At 51.7% G+C, this 21,727-nt stretch overlaps 7 protein-coding genes across 7 annotated transcripts; 3 read left to right on the top strand and 4 right to left on the bottom strand.

Annotated features, from left to right (window-relative positions):
- Nucleotides 1-43: 43 nt before the first annotated feature.
- Nucleotides 44-2,285, bottom strand: DACRYDRAFT_108090 (uncharacterized protein; the record flags this gene model as incomplete). Its single annotated transcript, XM_040768585.1, has 2 exons — nt 44-1,230; nt 1,277-2,285. 2 exons carry the CDS (start codon nt 2,283-2,285, stop codon nt 44-46), a joined length of 2,196 nt encoding a protein of 731 aa, XP_040628442.1.
- Nucleotides 2,286-3,647: 1,362 nt separating this feature from the next.
- On the top strand, nt 3,648-4,409 carry DACRYDRAFT_67445 (uncharacterized protein; the record flags this gene model as incomplete). The annotated part of the gene is made up of 2 exons (XM_040775848.1): nt 3,648-4,070; nt 4,119-4,409. Coding segments are annotated over exons 1-2 (642 nt in total), but the record flags the coding sequence as incomplete, so codon positions are not given.
- Nucleotides 4,410-6,570: 2,161 nt separating this feature from the next.
- DACRYDRAFT_22641 (uncharacterized protein) lies at nt 6,571-7,816 on the bottom strand. Its single transcript, XM_040772901.1, has 3 exons — nt 7,656-7,816; nt 7,255-7,601; nt 6,571-7,205 (listed from the first exon to the last, which is right to left on the bottom strand). The coding sequence occupies exon 3, from the start codon at nt 7,158-7,160 to the stop codon at nt 6,639-6,641; it is 522 nt and encodes a 173-aa protein (XP_040628440.1). The 5' UTR covers nt 7,161-7,205; nt 7,255-7,601; nt 7,656-7,816; the 3' UTR covers nt 6,571-6,638.
- Nucleotides 7,817-8,141: 325 nt separating this feature from the next.
- Nucleotides 8,142-9,370, bottom strand: DACRYDRAFT_116672 (uncharacterized protein; the record flags this gene model as incomplete). The annotated part of the gene is made up of 3 exons (XM_040770244.1): nt 8,142-8,717; nt 8,763-9,145; nt 9,199-9,370. The coding sequence occupies 3 exons, from the start codon at nt 9,368-9,370 to the stop codon at nt 8,142-8,144; spliced, it is 1,131 nt and encodes a 376-aa protein (XP_040628439.1).
- An 825-nt stretch (nt 9,371-10,195) lies between these two features.
- DACRYDRAFT_108085 (uncharacterized protein) lies at nt 10,196-10,923 on the bottom strand (the record flags this gene model as incomplete). The annotated part of the gene is made up of 5 exons (XM_040768584.1): nt 10,196-10,290; nt 10,431-10,544; nt 10,719-10,773; nt 10,825-10,835; nt 10,884-10,923. 5 exons carry the CDS (start codon nt 10,921-10,923, stop codon nt 10,196-10,198), a joined length of 315 nt encoding a protein of 104 aa, XP_040628438.1.
- Nucleotides 10,924-11,332: 409 nt separating this feature from the next.
- Nucleotides 11,333-16,287, top strand: DACRYDRAFT_80132 (uncharacterized protein). The gene is made up of 6 exons (XM_040776428.1): nt 11,333-11,495; nt 11,542-11,610; nt 11,655-12,793; nt 12,840-13,125; nt 13,285-15,305; nt 15,352-16,287. Exons 1-6 carry the CDS (start codon nt 11,466-11,468, stop codon nt 16,253-16,255), a joined length of 4,449 nt encoding a protein of 1,482 aa, XP_040628437.1. The 5' UTR covers nt 11,333-11,465; the 3' UTR covers nt 16,256-16,287.
- A 762-nt stretch (nt 16,288-17,049) lies between these two features.
- On the top strand, nt 17,050-21,372 carry DACRYDRAFT_16208 (uncharacterized protein; the record flags this gene model as incomplete). The annotated part of the gene is made up of 16 exons (XM_040771173.1): nt 17,050-17,197; nt 17,337-17,474; nt 17,531-17,908; nt 18,449-18,679; nt 18,966-19,444; nt 19,568-19,582; nt 19,632-19,861; nt 20,370-20,382; nt 20,430-20,465; nt 20,513-20,548; nt 20,606-20,623; nt 20,674-20,727; nt 20,761-20,775; nt 20,953-21,090; nt 21,153-21,166; nt 21,231-21,372. 16 exons carry the CDS (start codon nt 17,050-17,052, stop codon nt 21,370-21,372), a joined length of 2,085 nt encoding a protein of 694 aa, XP_040628436.1.
- Between the last annotated feature and the right edge of the window lie 355 nt (nt 21,373-21,727).

The raw sequence follows: 21,727 nt of genomic DNA, 5'->3' as shown, positions 1-21,727 counted from the left end.
ACGACTCTATACCATACATCCCCACACTCTAACACTACACCATCTATACAAGTGCCTCCCAAGCACGGAATGTCTCCTCCCACAGGTCGACCCAGCTGTCGTGCACCCTTAGCCCCTCCCGCTCACCACTAACCACCTCTTCTTCCCTTCCCTCCTCCCCCTTCCTCCCCACCCAACTCCCGCCTCTAACATGCACGCCCGCTACGCTCACCTCTCCCAACCCTCCCACTCCAGCCCGGACCGCACCCTCCCCCTCCACGCCCGCGTACGCACTCCCCTTCCACAAAACCTTCTGTACGAACTCTCTAAAGCGTTTCTCCCTCCCAGGCAGGATATGCACGGGCACTTCGTCCAGCGGAGCAAGGATTGTCATGTTCTCCTGTGAGCAGGGGAGTGCGGGGGGTGAGAGACGGGCAAATGCGTTCCCCAGCCCTGACTCAGGGGGTCCATCGGTGATGTACACATCTGGCTGTACCTCTTTGGCGCTGAAGATGAGGTCTTTGAACGCTGGGGGCAGCTTTAGGTGGGCGAGGATGAGCCCGCTGATGAGGAATTCGTTGGGCTTGTTGGAGGGGAGGATACGGGTGTCGCGGATCTGGACGGAGTCGAGTAGTTGGGGAGGGGGGGATGCGCCCGGGAAATGGAAGGAAACGTGGAGGGTTGAGAGGAAAGGGTGCAGGAAGGTGGGGAGTGTGTATGGGGGTGGGGAGGTGATAAGTACGGGGTAGGAGTGGCCGGAGAGGTAAGCGCTGAGGAAGGCGGAGAGGAGCGGGGAGGAGGGTGGCGGTGGGAGAAGCTCGCCGTGCAGTGTGATGTTGAGTCTCTTCCCCGGGGGTGGGAGGGAGAGGGGAGAAGTGTGGATAGCGGCGATCGGGAGAGGGGAGAGGGTCGCTGTTGGTTCTGGGCTTGCTAGGATCGGGGTGGGAGAAGTGTCGTTCCCGGTGCTGTTAGTCCTGTTGGACGGGAGGAGGGAGACGAGGAACGGGATTTCATACGGCCAGTCGAAGGCGCTCAAAGGGAACGGTAGCACGGGAAAAGGCACAGAAGCGGCACCCTTGATCGCTAGTATCGGTTTGCTCTTTCCAGGCTCTCCCGGAACAGGAGAAGGCAGAGTAGGTCCTGGAGCTTGAGCGGGGGGAAGGGGGTGGACAGCATACCCCTCTATCGTTAACTGGTTGAGCATGTCCTTCAAAGGAGTCCCAGGCCGAGGAAAGCCGGGTAAGCTAGGTACTGCTCGTGATCAGCTTGTGTGTGCACCATTCAGGGAGGGACATACTAGTCATTCGGAGGGGCGTATCAACCCTCCCCTTCTTGACAGTCAACAGTTCCCCCAAGCTAGGCCAACCCCAAGTCGAACCTCCCTCTCCTCCCAGCGCGAGCGCAGCAGGAGTGACACGGACCCACTCACACGCCGCCTCGATCTCAACGCGTCCCTTTGCCCAGCTCTCCTTGGCGAACGTCGTCAGTACCTCTGGGTCGGTGCTGGGATGGATGAGAACGTCGACGGATATTGGCTTGAGCCAGGGAGGGGCGAGCTTCGAGTCTGTGGCGCGTAGGTTTGGGGTGAGGGGGAGAGTGAGAGGAGGGAGGGAGAGGGTTGCCAGCAGTGCTCGGGATGAAGTGGAGACGAGGTCGATGTTGCCTAATCGGACGTCTAGGGCTTCTACTTCTCTTACACCCCATCTACCGACGGCTCTCCTGATCCTCTCCGCCCAGCTCACTTGGTCGTCTGATGTCCTGAACCCTAGTACCCAGTCGGCATCTATTCCTACCTCTCCTTGTACTCTCAAATACAGACCTTCTGAGGTGAAGTTTGTTACTGATATGCTTGATGGACCACGGACATGGAGAGCGTGTACGACGTTGGAAGATGATGAAGGATAGGCATATGACCAACCAAGTAGTAGTAATAGAAGCACAGCCACGCCGGCGAGAGAGAGGAAAGAGAGGAAAGCGGTCAATGCGTAACTCTGTCCTCTCTGAAGAGGTGCGGTGGGTGGGAATGTACTGTAGGATGAAGAGGCCGCTGGGTCTTCGGTCGGGTCTAGCAGTGTGGATGGCGGTGGGCGGAGTGTGGGTGAGAGCAGCGGTGACGTATCCATCGCACGAGATTTCCCTTTGTCTTTGGCCATGACGGAATGAACTTGCAAGATGACGTAGTGATGATGGAATGAGACAGTGAGTGAGATGAGAGAGGAGATGCCAGAGGTGAGATGGTGAGTGCTGAGTGCTGAGACCTGAGACGAGTGCGTGGTCCCCTGCAACCCTTGAAGAAGCCCGGACATTGCCGGATATCACGTGACTTACGCACCCGGTTTAGCATTTGCAGATAAATTTCTGGACTCATATCAACATAATCTCGAGTGTCCGACAGTAGTCGGACAATACGACCACGTATAAGAAACAACATATCTCAAATCAGGCAGGCTGTTTCAGCTTTGAGCACCTTGCATAACAAAGATGTCGGAGAGTGGTTCAGGGGACTATTTGACATTGTCAGGCTGAAACAAGTGGGGGAAGTGATTCGGTGAGCATAATCAACAGATCCGTGACAAGACTTAAAGTTATGCCCAGGCGTACCCTCTCCCTGTACTTCCAGCACTTGAACAGAACACGACCATGTTCATCGATCTAGCATCGTTCACGGAATTCTTACGAAGGTCGGTGCTGATCGAGGTCGGTATGTCCCTCGCTTGCGATGATATTCGACCTGAAACTAACAAGCTTGAGCATGGAGAATTGTAATCTATACGTCCCTATGAGGAGTCAAGAGTAAGTCCGCTGGAGGGGGAGTAGATGGTAAAGGCTTGAGTCGAGTAGATACCAATCTGTAGTGAAACTCTAGTAGTAATCGAAGCCCGTTCCAAGGAAATACCTAGTCTGAGGATGGATTCGAAGGCTTGATCCTAGTTCCGAAGCTCCAGACGTGCGAGCATAAGACCCACTGAGGTGCAAGCATTCGGAGAGGCTGTTCTAGTCGAAAGGACTGGCTGGGAGGTATGGAGAGGAGAGAGCAAGAGACTCGGAGTGCAGTTCAAAGGTTCAAATGAGTGTTCAGATTGATCAATATGAGGGGGGGAGAGAGGAAAGAAGGGCTGTTAGTTAAATGTGTAGTGTAAGAGTTAAGGGAAGAGATAAGAATCGAAAGAGAGTCTCCCGATTCCGAAGTACTCCCTATATACATTCGGAGGCGATTCGGACTTCGGACTAACTATCGTAGCTCCCTAATCCATGATTACCTAAGGCTGTGTATAGGGTCCGCTTCCTTCTACCGTCTTGTCGTAGTCCCCTTTCGAACCTCGTTCGGAGTGTCATTCAGCGTGCCGTTCGAACATCGAATCCGGCTTCAAATTAGAATGTGCAGCACAAAATACAACAACAGAGAGAAGGGGGACAGCAAAATATTGTCTACACTGGCAGTTCGAAGGGGCAAGCGCCGGCACTGCCACGCTTGTGCTTTTCAAGTTGTTCAAGGGATTGTTTGCAGCACTTTGCTAACATACACACTTATTCTTGTTGAGGGAAACCATTCCCGAATCAGGTTCTGTTCGGATTCGCTGTGCCAAGGCTGTGTTCTCAAGATTCCTGTCGGGAGATACACCTGCAGCAGGCCTTCATGAGACGCTGTCAACCAGTCCGTTCACCGTACGCATCTCTCTGCTTAACGTCCACTTCCCCATCTCACGTCAACAGATCCTCTTGCTTGAGCCTACTCAATAATGGGACCTCCTGCGACTCTGGACTCGCATGTGCGTATCAATACCCTCCACGGGAGGACGACACCTGATTTGGAGCTGGGCGCTTCTGACGTCCGTTCAAGTGCCCAAGCGCCTGTACGCGAGGAGCAGAGTACTTCTGCCAACTGCCTTGCAGAGGATCGGGCTGCGCTCGGAAATTCCACAACGGGGCATGCGGGGTTTTGGAGCAAGCCTGAATCCATCTGGACCACTCCCCTTCCCGATAAATCTGATAACGCAGAGATCTGGCGGTTATATGTGCAAGAAGCCGATAAACACGACCAAGCGCTTCTGAAGACGTGGGGCGATGGTATCGATAACTTCCTACTCTTTGTAAGTCAAAACATATCTCCAATATAGATCCCATTGACTGGCGATCAGATCGCGTTATTCTCCGCGATTCTTTCCGCTTTCCTCGTTGTCGCTTGGTCCTCAATGCAGCCCGATCCGTCCCAACTCACTTCCGATGCGCCCGTCGTTATATCTCAGCAGTTGGTCGTCCTATCTTCGAGTCAAACGATGAATGTATCAGATGCCTATCAACCTCCAACCTTCAGTCCTCCCACGGGGGCGGTCGCCGTCAACTGTTTATGGTTCACCAGCCTCTTCGTCAATTTGCTTACCGCCGTGCTTGCCATGCTGGTTAAGGAATGGATCAGCGCATACAATCAAGGCCTTCACCCAGTACCTCTGAAGCGAGCAGAGCAACGTCAGTTGCGCTATGATGGCTTGATGAAATGGAATGTGTCCACCATCATCACTTTTCTCCCGCTGGCCATCCACGTCGCAGTCTTCTTATTCTTGATCGGTTTGGTCATATTCGCCCTTCCCGTCAGCACCTTGCTGTTTGTGTCAATTCTCCTCCTACTCTGCATTGGCATTGGGCTGTACATGACATCTGCGCTTCTGCCACTGTTCTTCGAGGACTGTCCCTATCGTTCCCCCCTGGTGTTTGTGTTGGAGAGAGTTACACGAAATGTGGAGCGTCTCCTCCCGTTGTACACCTTTTCCAATCTTTTCGATCGTCTCCTGCACGCGTTGGAGAACATTGGATTTCGATCCACTTCTCCTCCTTGGTTAAGGCGAGGTATGGCGCGGCATTGGCGCGGCAGGGCCCATGCACTGCAGGTAAAAGCTGTGGAATGGATGATCAACTCTTCCGATCCCGACCTTCGGAAGATGGCAGTGCTCTTTCTCTCTCGCTGGACGCCTGGAAGTGAAGATTGGACCAGAATGCGAATGTCTGTTTCCATTTTAGCATGCCATGTACTACGGGATATGGGGCCACTACAACCGCATGTGGTACTACAGCGCGACGAGTTGGGAAATCGCTGGCTGATGGCGGCCCTCGTCTGCTTCAGTTTCTTCCTTTGTGACATTGAAACTTCCTTGGGTGATTTTGGGACGATAACTGACCTTGAAAAGGCGCTGTCATCAATACCTGTCGCGCCGATCCTCCCCCTGGAATTTCATTCAGGAGAAACGGGGTTCGCATCAGCTTCAGTTCCTTCTCTCAATGCGATCATGCACTTCTTCCTCAACTGGTATCATTGTAACGAGTTGAGGTTTCAAGGGACGGCTCTCAAGCTAATCAAGACCCTTCTTTCTTCTCCACATTTGTCTCAAGAAAGCCCTCATGCCCATTCTGTTTTCAATCAGTTCATTCACCTTGTGTACCATTCCTGTTTTCCAAAGGAGTCTTCCTGTTGCTTCCTTGTTGAACACAAATGGACGAATGCTTACGACGAGGTTTACTCAGAGTTCTTGCCGGGAAGCCTCTTCGACAAACTCTTCTTTCTTGCCCAAGATACGGACCCTGAATTTGATGGAACGCTAGCTATTCAGGTGCTGGATTTTGTGGGTGAACACTTCGAATACATGTGTGCTGTTAACGGGACACTTGATGGGAACGTGATAAAGATGCTTGAAGTGTTTCTCAAACGGGATGATCCTGGCGTTCATCCGGATCTGGGACCGACAATGGAGCTCCTTCGAGGCTCATTTCAACGCCGCTGTCAAAGCGTCGATCTCTCCATTCTTCAGTACTACCCGTCCTACAACGAAAACTTTCCCCGAGCCATAAGCCAAATTCGGCGCTGGCGAGATATATCCAGGAATGCTCCCCTCAGAAACACCATGTTGCTGTCTGATGCCCTGTCTCACGCGGATATGTCCGGGGAACTAGGTCAGTTCCCTGCGAACAAATCGCCAGTAAACGCAACGCTAATAATTCCAACAGTCGGCTCCCAACAGTCCAGTCAACAAGGTACAGCCGTCGTTTCTGGCATCGATCCAGCAGCCAAGCATGAGTTCAGCCCAGAGTATAGCGGAGAACCAGAGGACGTTGGACCAAATCGTCATCCAGGCGTGCGAGAGAGAAGCGTCGAAGAGGTCGGGGAGGAAGATGTGAACCAGGACACCAATCAAACACTGAACCGGGTAGCGGACGTCATCGACCAACACGCTGATACCATTTTGAGGATGGATGAAGAGGTGCAGGAGGGGCGAGAGTAACGGTCCAAGCCGCGTCTAGATACGCCCATATGAGCACATAACTAATCCTGTATTCACGTTGAACCAGATGTCCGCGATGGGACTGAAGTAGACGCACCGAGCCCGGTCCGCACCGCTGTATGGTATAAATAGAATAGTTGTTCGAATCTTCCTATGAAGTGAAATCGCAGGCACGCTGAGGGGAATCAACATCCCGACTGGGCCATCCACGGGTCAACCAAGTCGGATGCGAGAGATGGGTCGTGAGTGGTCAGACGAGACCGCCCGCCCGAGTTCAACAACAAGGATATCAAGATAAATGTCCAGTAAGAACATCTCGTATTATATTAACCATGATATCACAACAAAAGGTATAGAGTCATACAGCCGTTACAATACCGATACAACTCACATACGTCTAGCCAAGAACCACACGAGCAAGAAGAAGATTATCAACCTCCACACCGGGGCAAGGCCTGCAGCGTTGTTCGTCATAGGCACAGCGTTACCTATCGTCTGGTTTAGACAGTCCAAGAAATCGAGGTTGATATTATTGGGGAGAGGCGTATCGGACGTCACGTTGGACGCGGTCGTGTTGCTTGGTGGAGCGTTGGCAGCAGAGGCAGCGGTGTTGTTGTACCCCTCGAGGAAGAGTGCGAAAGAGGATGCGCGGTAGTACTGTACTGCTTGCTCGGGCTGGGCGGAGTTGGAAGCGCTCGAGCTGTAGGGGGTTATAGTGGAGTTTATGACACTGCAGTTGAGTACGAGCGCGTCGAGCACCGCGCGGACAGAGTCGGAGTCACCCATTATCGCGTAGGTATTGAGAGGTGCGGAAGTAGTGTTGGACGCGATAGTACTGTTGGAGGTTGTGTTACTCGGGAGGGAGGCGTTGGAAGAGACAGATGTGTTGCTAGACTGGATAAGGGTCATCGATTCCGCCCCTCCTGGACGGGAGAAGTTGTTCTCCGGTCCGTACTACTTTCGTCAGCGACTGTTCACCCATGTACTCAAAGAAAGAACACACCTCATCGTTCCCATAATAATATGGATGGTAGTATATCGGTCAGAAGCCGAAGGGGAACGGTCGGCCAACAAGCCAGTATCCTCCCCCTCCATATGGGTACCCGCTGCCGAATGTCCTGCTTCCATATACTTGGGGGCGGATTCCTCCATCGTATGACCGCCCTGCGAAGGGTACGCCAGCAGGAAGCCGTCGGACAGTCGTGGAACCGACGCCGTAGGCAGACATATACGAGCCGGAAGAAGTATGGAAGCTGCTTGCTGAGGAGCGGTATGACGGTGGTGGGGAGTACGGTGGAGGCTTGGAGGAGGACTTGCCGCTGCTTGACGAACCGCCAGAAGAACTAGATTCTGATTCACCGTTAGACCTGACGGGGGAGGGGAGAGATGAGGAGGAGGACGTACTACCGCTACCGGAACTGCTGCTCTTCCCACCACCACTCCGACCCCGTCTACGCACTAATAACTCATCGTCTGACGCGCGTTCCTATGCTTCTTGAGGGAAAGTTATAGCCGCAACAGGCATGATGGTTGTTGGAGAGAGAGTTGAGAGTAAGGAAAGTTAGCGAGCTGTCACGGGGTTTTATAACATTTTTTTTCCAGCTGCCACATACCGGTTTTCTTTGCCGAACGCGTTATCCGTACCGGTGCAGTGATGTACTCGAGTCATCGACGGATGTGCGGATATCGTTGGATATGTGCAAAGAAGTCTCACCGGAATTGCGCCAACATTCGGTTCCACACTTCCGGCTCGGGTTTACGTGTTTGTTTGTGCCGGGCGCTTATTTGATTCGATCCATTAGATCAAGATCATTGATATCATCACGGAGGGGGGTATATACACAGTCATCACAAAAGCCACAGAACGAAATATAGCATAATACGACAGCCTCACACTCGCCTGGCCATGATCAACACAAGCCAGAAAAGCCCAACCAAGCTCCACACAGGCGCGGGAAGCCCCAGCGCACTCCCGTCATTCGTCATAGGCACCGCATTCCCTATCGTCTGGTTCAAACAATCCAGGAAATCGAGACTGAGATTAGTGGGAAGAGGAGTATCGGACGTCATGTTCGACGCGGTCGTGTTGCTTGGTGGGGCGCTAGCGGCAGAGGCAGCGGTGTTATTGTAACCCTCGAGGAAGAGTGCGAACGATGAAGCGCGGTAGTATTGTACTGCTTGTTCGGGCTGGACTGAGCCGGAAGCGTTCGCATTGTAGGGCATAATAGTGGAGTTTATGACGCTGCAGTTGAGTACGAGCGCGTCAAGCACAGCGCGAACAGAGTCAGAATCGCCCATGATCGCGTAGGTATTAAGTGGGATGGAGGTACTGTTCGATGGTGCTGTGCTGTTGGAACTTGTGTTGCTCGAGAGGGACGCGTTGGAGGAGATAGATGCGTTGGTAGATTGAACAAGGGCCATCGACTCCGCACCTCCAGGGCGCGAGGAGTTGTTCTCAGGTCCATACTACTCCCATCAGTGATTATTCATCCATCCAAGGAGAGATCGCACCTCATGATCCCCATAATAATACGGATAATAGTATACCGGCCAGAAGCCAAAAGGAAACGGTCGTCCTACGAGCCAGTACCCTCCCCCTCCATAGGGATACCCGCTACCGAATGTCCTGCTCCCATATACCTGGGGGCGGATACCACCGTCATACGACCTTCCGGTAAAGGGTACACCAGCGGGAAGCTGCTTGATCGTCGTGGACCCCCCGCCGTACGCAGCGACGGCCTCGCCTGTAGAGGTGTGGAACTGGCTTGAGGAGGAATGATATGAAGGAGGAGGGTCGTACGGCGGCGGAGCCTCCTCAGGCGTAGACTTGCCGGTGGCAGAGCTGCCGGAGGATCCTTCTTCCCCTCCTTCTCCTTCTCCTTCTCCTTCACTCTCTGATAGATGGTTAGATGATACGATGATACGATGATACAGAAGGGAGACGTACTCGAGCTGGACCCACTCGACCCAGAGCTTCCACCGCTTTCACCCTCACCACCACCTTCACTACTACCACCACCACTGTGCGAACCCCCACTTGGTCCTCTTCTAGGAACCAACCCCAATTCCTGGTCGCGCTCATCCAGCTCGATAGGGAAAGCCAAAGCCGCAATAGACATAATGCGAAAATTGCTGTTGCGGGGAAATTTGGGAACAGACCAACAAGATGATCTGGAGCGGTGTTTATATGTCTTTTTCCTGCCGTTCAACTCGCACATGTCTTACTGTCTGCCGAGCTGCGTAGGGATGTTGGGAAATTGCAGAGTCATTCAGGTAGCAACTAGCGCCGGGTTTGCGGGAAGGGCAGGGTTCTGTTCCCCTGGCCGTGATATAAGGCGGTGCCAAGCACCCGAGATAGGATGCTGATTCGATGGTCTGACGGGTGAGGTGCCTCATTTGGAGAGAAACAATCACAATCAGGCTATGGATGATATTCTCTCGGATTAGAATTTCGAGCAGTTGCCAGAGTCTCTTACCTAGCTTAAACATTGATTCTCGAAATCCAATATGAACGCGATTAAAAGATTAGACAATCTTGACCTCCTCCATTCATCGGATTTCCTCCCCAATCTTCTGCGCGTTTCATTACTTTCCTGTTTGGGTGACGGCGTATCTCACATGATGGCTACCTCATGTCAGCGCAAATCCGGTTCGTGTGGAATTCGACATTTCGGATGGCCTGAATCGTGCGAGAATATGAAGGTGGGGAAAGGATAATCATGACAGGATGGGAAGCGATCACGAGATGTTCGGTGTAAAGAGGCACCACCATCCAGATGATAGCCTAGAACCAGCAGTCGTCCGCCGATCTCAACTCAATCGAGCGCACAACGAACCCTCCACATTAGCAGCAAGATATTTACGGGATGATTATTGGTTCTATTCCGTAGCTTTTTGTACTGCCCGCTCTACCAGATGTTGGATTTGGCAGGGGAGTTGTGCGGTTAGTGCCCACCACCTGCTGCTTGACTCGCGTAGTGCCCTTCCTTGCTTTCGAGGTAGTGGTAGTACCCGTTTGCCCAAGTGTAGATACTGTACCCTGGGGAATGTGTCAGCCATTGTCCGATACATCAGAGTTGGCAAGAGATGCGGAAATATGGGCAGTTAGGCAACCGACTCGTGCTTGTGTGGCAGAGAAGACGTAGGGAACACGAAAGAAAGGTGAAGGGATGGACATACCCGCTACGAAGGGGATCAGGAAGTAGGGTGCCTGGCTGACGATACGCCGATACCCGTTGAACATCGTTTGGGAGAAGGCGTCCCCCCATGCACGTTGCTGGAAAGGAGAGAGACCTGGAGTGTGGTTAGCTGTGATTCGGGATAAGGGTGAATGGGATAGGGAAAGAGGATAGAGGTGACGAAGATAGAGGTGAAAGAATATAGATGTACGGGAGGTGCAGGACTACAAAATACAAACAAGATAAAGAAACGGTGAAACCGAGGGTAAGTAAAGAGACAGAAACGCACCATACTGGACGATACCCTTCTGCTTCGCCCCTCCAAAGTCACCCCACCAGCCGATCTACAGATCCGTCAACCATCGCCCACTTTCCTTCATCTTCAGAGGACTCACGTAGGCCTTGCCTGTTATTCGTCAGTCATGATGTTTGCGCAGGTCGATAATAAACGTACCTGATGGCATCCCCGACAGACGGGTAAGTGAAGGACGCATGTTGTTATTGAGAGGGGGGTTTGAAAGGAATGTGGGATACGAGGGGGAGAGCAAGAGGAAGGGGAGTGACGATCGGAAGCAGCCGGGAGCGGATGCACGTGCATGATTTCCTTTTCTGGTGCGCGTCTGTCCCAAGACAAAACACGAGCGCTCATGCCCTTCGTTGGGTGGAGCAGGTGGGTGAGCGTGACATGGCTCTGGCCACAAACCGACGGCGCTCGTCAACCCTCACGAGCATTCATTCCATCTCCTCACAGCACTCGCAGCGCTCTGCACCTGCCACTCCCGCACCACCATTATCTGTAGGGGACCAAATCACCCTCCTCTGCTGGGTACAGGACAACTTCTACGGCAATGACAAGGCTAGGATCAATATTGATGCATGGCCCGGTCTGAGAGAAGGGGACTTGCTATCTGTTGTTCCTGTGAAAAGACCGGTGCTGTCTGGAGAGGAGGAGGATGGAGCGGGCTTGGGGTTTGGCGAAGAGGAGGAGATCGAGAGAGAGTTCCTCTTTGTCGCTAGCGAGAAGCAGGGAACGGCGATGCACACTATGACAGCGGGAACGATGCAGGTATGTTTATTATCCCTGTGCCCCTTCAACAACTCATGTGCGGTAGATATCGATCTCGGCAGACATCGCTCCCGCGTTCGGCTTCAAGAACCGTTCCTCCGTGATCGTCACCAAGGTCTGCCTTTTCCCTCCCTTTCCAACCCATCTGACCCCCATCAGGTAGATCAAGATGCCCACACGGCAGAGCACATCGAGCTCTGTTTTCGGGACCAGTATCTCGGCCGATCAGAGATGTGGCGCCTGGGAATGTCGCTCGAAGATACTTGTGTCCACTCTGCCCAGACGGTCAACTTCGCTACGTGTATCGAAGCTCAGATCCAGGGAATATTCGTTCGCGGGATGAGGGTTCATTCGGCGTATGTGACTGCTCTCACTAAGACGATCTATCGCTCGCTCTCGGCGCGTCACACCCTCCTGATCCAGATCAGCAAGGAGCTGTGGGAGTTTGCGGAAGATGGAGAAAGGTACTACGAGAAACTGTGCAGTTCTTTCCTCCCCGAGCTGTTCTCCCACTGGCGAGCCGCCAACGCGCACCATCTCCTCTCCGTGGTGCTCGTCTCCCGCGTATGGTACGACGACGCGGAATTGAAGTACGCCACGGGTCCGATAAGGAGGTGCAAGACGACGGATCGCGCATACAAGGACCTATACAAGGTCATCATCGACTTAGAGATTATGGAGGAGTGGGAGAGCACGCTCGTCTCTCTCAAACAAAGTTTGTGGGACTTTCAGCGTGAAATCCTCTTGCAGCATATTGCTCCGTCCGAGGCTTCCCCACGCAAGGACACGCTGGAAGCAGTGCTCATTGGACGTATTTCGAATGCACACGAAGGAAATATCCTCGAAGCGCTCAATCTCGCACTCAACCCGTTCGAGAAATACCACGTCGATCGGGACATGGGCCGCACGGGGCTCAGCATCTCCGTCGTCACTCCCGGCACGGGGCGATTCGAGGTCGGCAAGGAGCTTTTACGGCTGACGAACGAGCGGATGAACTTCAATGGGTTTACTGTCGATCTCGTGTGTCTTACACATCGACCACTGCACGCCGTCCCTCTGTTTTCGTACATGTCTGAAGTGCCGGAACAGGAACATCCCCTCAGTCAGAGAGAGATGAACCCGCTGTATTATGAGAACAGCTCCAAATCCAGGACGGTGATGCCTCCAGAGGAGGTGTTGATACCCCCAGAGGAGGAGGTGATAGCCCCAAAGGAGGTATTGCAATATCATATGATCCCGAGCTGGGTGTACTGTTCTTACTGGGAACGTTCGTGGGATATGCCCTTTCGCACGGACCGGTACGTTCTCCTCCCCGCTTATTGTCGTTGTCTGACTGGGTGGAAGGTTCATCCCCCGCTGCCGCATATACGAGATCCAAATGCTCGGTCTGCTCGAGCAAGACATCTCAAGCACCATTTCCATCCCGTTCCTGGACGAAGACGCCTCGCTCATGTTCGGCCCGAAAACCACATCAGACGGGAAAGACAGGAAAGCGGCTAAGGAACGAGCGAGGCGCAATTTCGCCCGGAACGTCTTTGGCCGCAAGCCTATCGAGATACCCCCACCGCCCTTTATCGTGGGGTACAACTCTGGCTCCACGCTCTCCGCCGCTTCGCGTTCCTCTGTGCGTGTAAGAGAACCACCGGGAGGCGCACTGGCTTTGAGGGGCACGACATTCCGTTCTGGGCAGATGGAGGACGCGCGCCGCTCGAGCTTGTCCCAGAGACTAGACAGCTTCCCTGCGATCCCTCCGCAAGAAGTCGCACATGCGCGGAGAAACTCGCTGCAGATGCCTCCTGGGGTCCTCAAAATGCCCCCCTTGATGCCGGTGGAAGATCCACCCCGGGGTCGGCCGACGCGCGTCACTCCCCTTACCCCGTCGAGCGAAGTCCCGCCAACGGAGAAACCGCCAGAGCTTATCAAGCCCGGCACCTCCCCCTCGAAGCCTTCGATCATATCCACCCGATCGGCTGCTTCTGCAACCGGATCGGACAGCCTTGGTCCGCTCCCGCCCCGCCAACCACGTATGTTTAGTGCGTCGTGGTTGCTCTCCTCTCTCAGAGTCCAGCCGGCACTCCCACAGACAACGTCCGTCACTGTCATCCGTCAATCACCGTCGGCTCCGACAAAGGCATTAGAGACGGCCGCACCGCCTGCTGTGACGGCCCCGGAAGTCCCTCCCGCTATCCTGCATCCAATGAAGAAAGACATCCCCATCAAGGACATGAAACCCTTGACTACCGCTGGTGCGAGCCCCGTCCCCATCTCGATCAAAGCCCGACAGCAGAGTATCTCACGGCCTACCCGACCAACGAGTGAGCTGTATGCCGATCCACCGCTCATCCATCCAGCACGCGCTTCGCTCCCTCGCAATTCCTTGCCTGCCGACGCTCCTATGTCTTACAAAGGCGGCAGTGCCGAGGCTTCGGGCTCGACACCCCAGGCCCGCTATCGTCAGATCTCGACCGGAGTCACGCTGCTCAATCCATCCAACCCCAAACCAGAGCAATTGGCAGAATCCGCTCAGGAAGCACGAAGATGGAAGTACTCATTCGCCCAACCTACATTCGAGCATCAGATGAAGTGGCAATCACTCTGTATGCCCGCGTGTCTTCCTCTCACCGTGGATGTATACCCTCGTCAGGACGAACTTGACAACGATTTCCGGACATACCATCATACGATCCTCGTTCCTGACGCGAACAGCCAGTTTATCAGACCCCCCAAATACAAGAAGGAAGGATATACGCCAGAGACCTACCAGGCCGAACAACTTCTCCGCGCGATTGCGAGCTTTCGGCTTGCCCAAGGCTTCCAGTTTGTGGTTGCCCCCATTCGAACTGGACGAAAGCACACACCGGTCTTGATGCAAAATCGGTTGTCAGGCAGCTTTGGTCGCACGGGTTTGTTAGAGCCGACTACTTCACATGCAAATGATATAAGCTTGGAGCTGAAAATGGGCGGAGCTTCCGAAGTGCTGCGGAATGTAGGCGATGCGCCTATCTACCTGAGTATGGGAAATCAGCTTCATCGGATCTCGTACGACAAAGAAGTGCAAGAGATCAAAGTGACCGCATACATTCGTGGACGACAAAGAGAAGAGGTCCTCTCATATGAATGTCTTATTTGGCCTAAACACGGCAGTGGGTACATGAAAGCAGAAGCACACTTTAATTACCCTGCAGAGCACATTGGCTGGAACAGGATGGATATGCTTCTCGCTGGTGCTCCCAGTCCACCAGCGGACAGAATGCGCTACTGGAGGACGAGATTCGTCGTGATTCCGTCTCAGGATGAATTACAGCCTCGGTTTGAGCCTGGTCCGACCGGAGCGCAACTCAGCAATGAAGAGGTTCGAATCCAGGGCATGGAGCATTTCGCAGAGCTCTTTGGCCGACTGCGTTGGAGACCAGACGACGTTCATAATGATCCGAATACTTCCGTTCCCCTTTTGATCACGTACCTCGATCCTCTCGCTTGCCTGCTGGATGAACCGCTCATGGAGGCTCTGGCCGAAGCTCACATGCCAGCAAGCGATCGGAAGCGCAAATCAGAGAAATCTATTGAAGGGAGCTCATTGCAGTCCATCGCTCGGGCTATGCGCGACCCCGAAGGTGGTTTGGTTATCGAGGATCACAAGTGGCACAACAATCTCCACAAGGACAGTTTCTCCGGGTCTGACTTTGTTTCGTTCCTCTTCCGAGAATATCGAGACGTATCGACAAGGGAAGATGCTGCGGACTGGGGAAACAAGCTAATGGATCAAGGGCTCATCGAACACTGTCGTGCATATCATATGTTCCTGGACGGGTAAGTGGCATAGTACCATGCATCTTCCTTACTTATATTCGGTCAGCCACTACTACTATCGTCTAACGGGGGAATATGCCGCTTCAAGTCAAACAAAAAGGCAGCGTATTTGGTTTAATCGGCATACCCCGAGCCGAGACATTCGCAAGGGCAACAGTCCCGCCAAGCGCCAGGAACTCATTCTAACACAGTCCATCACACTGGATCTCGATCCAATGAAACACAGCGATCAGGCGGAACTCGTAATGCTGCATCACGACGTTATCCACAACCCCGATAATGCTTTCCACTTCGAGATGAACTGGATTGGAACAACAGCGCGGTATATTGACGACATCGTTTGGTCATGGGCGAGAGACGTCGAGGAATTTGGACTGAAACTGGTTGAAGCCTATGTCGATCAGGTCTCAGACATATCGACGCACAGTCCATTCCAATCCTGCATCTCGATCCCTCTGGCCGTCGCTCCTCCAGTCGTGCCTGACTTGGCTAGGAGACTACCGGTCGGAGCAAATCCAGGGCTGTATTTCGAGGCTGCGTTACTACGCGAACTGGGGTATATCCTCGACATCGAGAGCATTTCCCGATATCCAGAGCAAGTGACAGTCAAGTACAGCTATCGTCATTCGCCATATACGTATCCGCAGTATATCCACAGCTCTGGGCTCGCTTTCGTCCAGGTTGTTGGAGGGACCGACGGGTTCCAGTGGCTCGCCAATGGCCTTGCGATCGCGAGTGCAGTGACGAGACGGCTTAAGCAAAAACAGTGGGATGCGCCATACGCGTTTAGGGATGAGTCGCCTCAGCCAGCAAGGGTTGCCGAAGGGATCCGTCTCCAGCTCCAAGAGTTCTGTGCGGACGCGGACAAGCTGAAGATGTTCTGGGACAAGGTTGTTGATGGGTTGCCTCCTGTAAAGGAGGAACATGAGGAGTTACTGCTTCCGGTTTAATTTCAAGGTGGACATCGTCATCATGTTGTATTATTAGACTGAACACTTATTTTTTCTACATCTTTGTATACTATATATATGCGTCTAATTCTTTCTCTTGCTTGACCCAGTCCCTCCATCTGTAAAGAACATTAGCTATGGGTAGAAGGGACCTCTGAGACTCGCTATTGGGGTCCCATAGTGGCTGTGGGCTCTACCTCGATTGGGAAGGCACTACAGTGACTCTGCCTCCGCTATGCAAATGCTATGGAACTCTGGAAGGCATACTAGCTACCTCCATAATGCGAATGAATGCATAAAATTAATAACATGACACAGGAAGGGCATCTCCAAGTCTCATATGAGTGGATTCTTGCGGAATTGCATTGCCAAGAGCTGTGGCCTTTCATTGCAGTAGGTGCAAGCAAGCCTCAGGCTGAGTACTGGTAAGGGTCTTGCCCAATTTTGTGGCCCGGGGCTCACTGTGACTGGCAGGGAGGTGGTGCCAGGCAGACTCATGGTGATGTCCCATTCAGTTGGTGCTCTGATTGCCAGACCTCAACTTGGACCATCATGATTGTTTGACATCTGTGGGGTGAGACAGAGTACCCCGACCAACAGCAACAAAACTTGTTCAACAGCTTCGAAGCATTCTTGACTGTCAAATATTCCTGGAAGGTCACAACCCTGGAGTCAGTTGGATGTCCTTCCACCCCGCCCTCCCACTCATTGTCTCTGCTGGTGACAATTGTCAAACTGGCAGATGAGTGAGACAAAGGCTTGGGAGGTTGACACATGCCATGGCCACTTCAACAATGTCTGAAGCAACCCTGTCCATGGGTGAGGACAAAACCATTCACATGTGGGATACGTCAAAGAGGACCATGGTTCAGACGTTCTGTAGGGAACGCAATAGGTCCTGGGCCCTGTGTGCACATCCAGAGCTGAATTTGTTTGTGGCTGGTGTGTTCATCCATCCATTCCCTCCACTCAGATCCTTACTTCTCATTCAGGTTATGATAATTGTTTGATTGTCTTTTCAAACTCGAGTGCAAGTGCCCTGCATTTGCCTTGCACCATGACACCCTGTATTATATTTGAGACAAATATGTGTGTCAGCACAACTTGACAACTGGATCCAATGTTGGTGTTCTGAGCATGCAAAAGCTTGGCAACCAGTATATCCAGCCACATACTTTGAGCTTCAACCCCTGTGGAGTGCACTGTTCTTGTCACTTTGGTGAGCTATAGTTGTCACCTAATGTACCTCACCTAATGTTGTATCACAGACTGCAGACAATGGGATCTATGAGTTGGCTACCTTGCCCAAGGATGCCAGTGGAGAACTGAGAGATTCCACCTCTGACAGAAAGCAGGGTTCTGGCTACAGTGCCATTTTTGTCGCTCACAATTGCTTTGCAGTGCTGGACAAGAATGCTGAGACAATTGAGATCCGTGATCTCAATAACACTCTGACCAAGATGATCAAACCACAAGTACAAACAAGCAAGATTTTCTACAGTGGCACTGCAAGTATTTTGCTAAGTTTGCCTACTGCAGTAGTTTTGTTTGACATCCAACAACAGAAGGTTCTGCCCCAGCTGAGCACTCAGGTCATGAAAAACACTGTGTGGAACTCAGAAGGTGCTAATGTTGCTCTGCTTGGCAAGCACAGTGAGTATTTCCAACCACTGTCTGTACTGAAACATCTTCCTAGCAATTACTATTGCCAACAAGACCTTGACACAGAGCAGCCTCATTCATGAGACCATTTGCATCAAGTCTGGAGCATGGGACAACAGCAGTGTCTTCATTTACTCCATGTTGAATCACATCAAATATGCTCTACCACAAGGGTTGGTTCAAAGAATATGCTTCTGAGACTAACACTGATGCACATATACGGACAATGGCATCATCAAGACACTTGATCAACCAATCTATCTTACTTGGATCAAGGGGAAGACGCTCCACTGTCTGGATTGTTCCACTTGCCCCAGGACCATTGTGATTGACCCCACAGAATATCGCTTCAAGGTGGCGCTTCTCTGCCATAACTATGAGGTCTTGCACATTATTTGCACTTTGTGGGCCAGAGCATCATCTCTTATCTTCAAAAGAAGGGTTTCTCTGAAATTGCACTTCACTTTGTTCAAGACAAGAACACATAATTTGAGCTTGCTACTGAGTGTGGCAATGTCAATGTTGCCCTAGAGACTGCAGTTGCACTCAACTGGCCTGAGAGCTGGAACAGCCTTGCTCAGCAAGTGTTGGAGCAGGGTAATTACAAAATTGTGCAAACTGCCTACCAAACTGTGTGGAACTCTGATTGCTTGTCCTTCCTATACATGACAATGGGTGCACATGAGAAGCTTGTGAAGATGGCCAAGATTACCAAGCCTCATGGCAATCAGATGTCAATGTTCCACAACTCACTCTACCCAGGTGACATTGTCTCTAGGATTAACATCCTTCGAAATGTTGGCCTATGTATGCCCCTTTGTCCTGTTGACAGACCCCCCTTGCTTACATGACCACAGAGACAAACAGTCTTGAAGACATGGCCAATGGCATCCTCAATGCAGCTGGTCTTACTGAAGTTGAATTGGATGATGTCTGAGCTTTTGAAAGTTGACCCTCAGGCCACCACCCATCATCTCTGGCACTGGGCTGCTACAGTGGCCATTCCTTAGTAGTGTGCACAACTTCTTTGAGCATGCCCTCGTTGAAGGTTGCCTAGCTGAAGGGGCTCCCTATGTCAATGGCACTGATGCTGCTGCTGCCAACCCCACTCTGGATGAGTGGGAGGGTGACAATGCTGGTCCAGCTGTTGATCAAGGGAACGTTGAGGGCTGTGGCTTAGATGAAGCCATTGTTCCTCATGCTGAAGAGGAAGAAGAGGAAGAGCAGGTGGACTTGGCTTATTCTGCACCAGGTATTAGTGAGGCAAATCTCTGGGTCCACAACTCCCCAGTCAAATCAGACCACATTGCTGCTGGGTCCTTTGATACAGTGATGCAGCTGCTCAATTGCCAAGTCAGCATGGTCAACTTTGAACCACTCAAGCCTATCTTCTTATCCATCTATTGTTCCTCTTATGCATGTCTCATGGTGAACACTTCAGTGCCACCTATTCAGATACCTCTTCGCTGGCAACTTACTTCTTCCAAGCCCAGCCAGGTGTACCTGACCATATCCCAAACCCTCCAAGTGATCCCCTCTGGTGATCTCCAGAGCACCTATTGAGCTGTGCACTCCAATGAGCTTCCAGAAGCCGGCAACCTGTTCTGTTCCATCCTCCACTCCTTGCTATTTGTGGTTGTATCCCCACAGACAGAGGCAAAGGAGGTAAGCTGTTTTCCATTGTAAAAAGTTTTATCTGCTGACGTCTTCACAGCTCTGTGACATCATTTTGTCATGCAAAGAGCATTTGTTAGGGATCTCTATTGGCCTGGGGGGCTGTTGCCTTGCCCAGGATGAGCCAGATAATGTCTGCCAGAGCATAGAGCTGGCAGCATACTCCATGAACTGCAAGCTGCAACCTGCCCACCATATGATCACTGTTCACAATGGAATGGCTGTGTTCTCACAGGCCCAAAACTTTGCCACTGCGCTGTGTTTGCCAGGGTGAGGGGATCTTTGCCTCTCAGTATCCTGATATCTCTGTGTCTTGGTATCTCCATGTCTTGGTATCTCTGTGTCTTGTCTCCATGTCTGAGTATCTTGTATCTCTGTGTCTTAGCATCTTAGTATCTCTGTGTCTTTGTATCTTGGTATCTCTGTGTCTTAGTATTTCAGTATCTTTGTGTCTTCATATCTTGGTATCTTAGGATCTCAGGGCCTTTGTGTCTTGATCTGTTTCCATTAGTATCTCAGGATGATGGGATCTTTGCCTCCCAGTATCCTGATATCTATGTGTCTTGGTATCTTGATTCTCAAGATCTTGGGACCTTGTTGGCTTCTCAGGATCATTGCATCCTGGGGTCTTTCTGTCTTCATATATGATGTATCCTCCTACACTCAGCATGCCTCCAAAAATCCAATATTCTGGGCCAGGCAGTGTAGTCAATGTTCTCCTGACCATGCTTGTTCAAGCCTAAATACACCTTCCAGAGATTGCAATGTGACGGGCCAGGAGTGTAGTCAAGGTATGTTCTCCTGACCATACTTGCTTGAGACTGAATACACCTTTCAGGGATTGCAATGTACTGGGGCCAGGAGCATAGTTCAGGTATGTTCTCCTGACCACGCTTGCTCATGACTGAATACACCTTCCAGAGATTGCAATGTACCGGGGCCAGGAGCATAGTTGAGGTATGTTCTCCTGACTGTGCTTGTTTGATACACCTTCCAGATATTGCAATGTGACAGGCCAGGAGCATAGTTGAGGTATGTTCCTCTGACCATGTGTTTCTTGGTTACAGAACTCCATATATTAGGAGCCTGTCTACAGAGTGTGTCAGGATCTTCCCAACAAGAATGTTTGGATCTCAGTATGTTAGGATCCTCTCTACAGGGTATGTCAGGATCCTGCCAAGAGGGTATGTTAGGATCCTGTCTGGAGGGTATGTTAGAATCTCCCCGGCAGGTTAGGATCCTCCTGATAAGAATGTCAGCATCCTTGTTGCAGGATATGTTATGAGCCTCCTTGCAGTGCATGTCACTATCATTGTCTTTTTGAAATGGTTACTGTTCGTTGTGTGACTCCTTATTCTCAGATTCCCAATGGGGTAGCCATTGCACTCCAAATGACCAACTTCCATGATCCCCTTGCAACTGAGTTTGGGACCCAATTATCCCACAGAATGTATGATACTCCAAAAGGGAATTTACCTTTCAGAAAGGAAGTACTAAAGGTGAGTTGATTTTGAGCGTGATTTGAGTACAGTGCTAAGCACATGGCACCGCCTCAGTAAAGAGCGAGCTCACCAGGTATGTTGTCTTTTTGTTGCACCTCCAATTTCGTCTTCCCAGTCTTCCCATGCTTTCCACCTAGTACCATCATGCTGCCTCCTGATCCATCATCTTCCCTTGCTCAAACTCCTCAAATGAGTGCAATGTATAGACCCATGTCTGAGTTTGGCATATTGGTGTCATGGAACCTGAATGGGGATATTGAGGTGGTTGACCTGTATTAGGGTTGTGTCTTACCTTCCTTGCTGTCTCCACCTGTCTCTTGAGCCATCTTTGATCTTCTGCTTCTTTTGTGAGAAAGTGGTGTTAACCCTACCAAGGCATGACACATGAAATCCTTCATCATTAGCCTCTATTAAATGACTAATTTGCTATTATGCAACTCCTGGCAACTACTGGCACCTCCTGGTGCTGGGGCCATCTGCCACACCAAACAGGGAGAATAATTAAGTATGGAGGGTGCAGATGAAGCAGGAAATGCATCATTGTGCTCTTTAAAATCAATCTGACAGGAAGTGAAGAACATTGTTGCAATTGAAGATCAGTGCTTGGTATTTCTGGTTGCCCTCTTCTGAACAG

Source organism: Dacryopinax primogenitus (genome assembly GCF_000292625.1).
Source record: "Dacryopinax primogenitus strain DJM-731 SS1 chromosome Unknown DACRYscaffold_10, whole genome shotgun sequence".
Classification (NCBI taxonomy): Eukaryota; Fungi; Basidiomycota; class Dacrymycetes; order Dacrymycetales; family Dacrymycetaceae; genus Dacryopinax; species Dacryopinax primogenitus.
The sequence above is the reverse complement of the archived record's forward strand: the minus strand, read 5'-3'. Positions and strand labels throughout refer to the sequence as shown.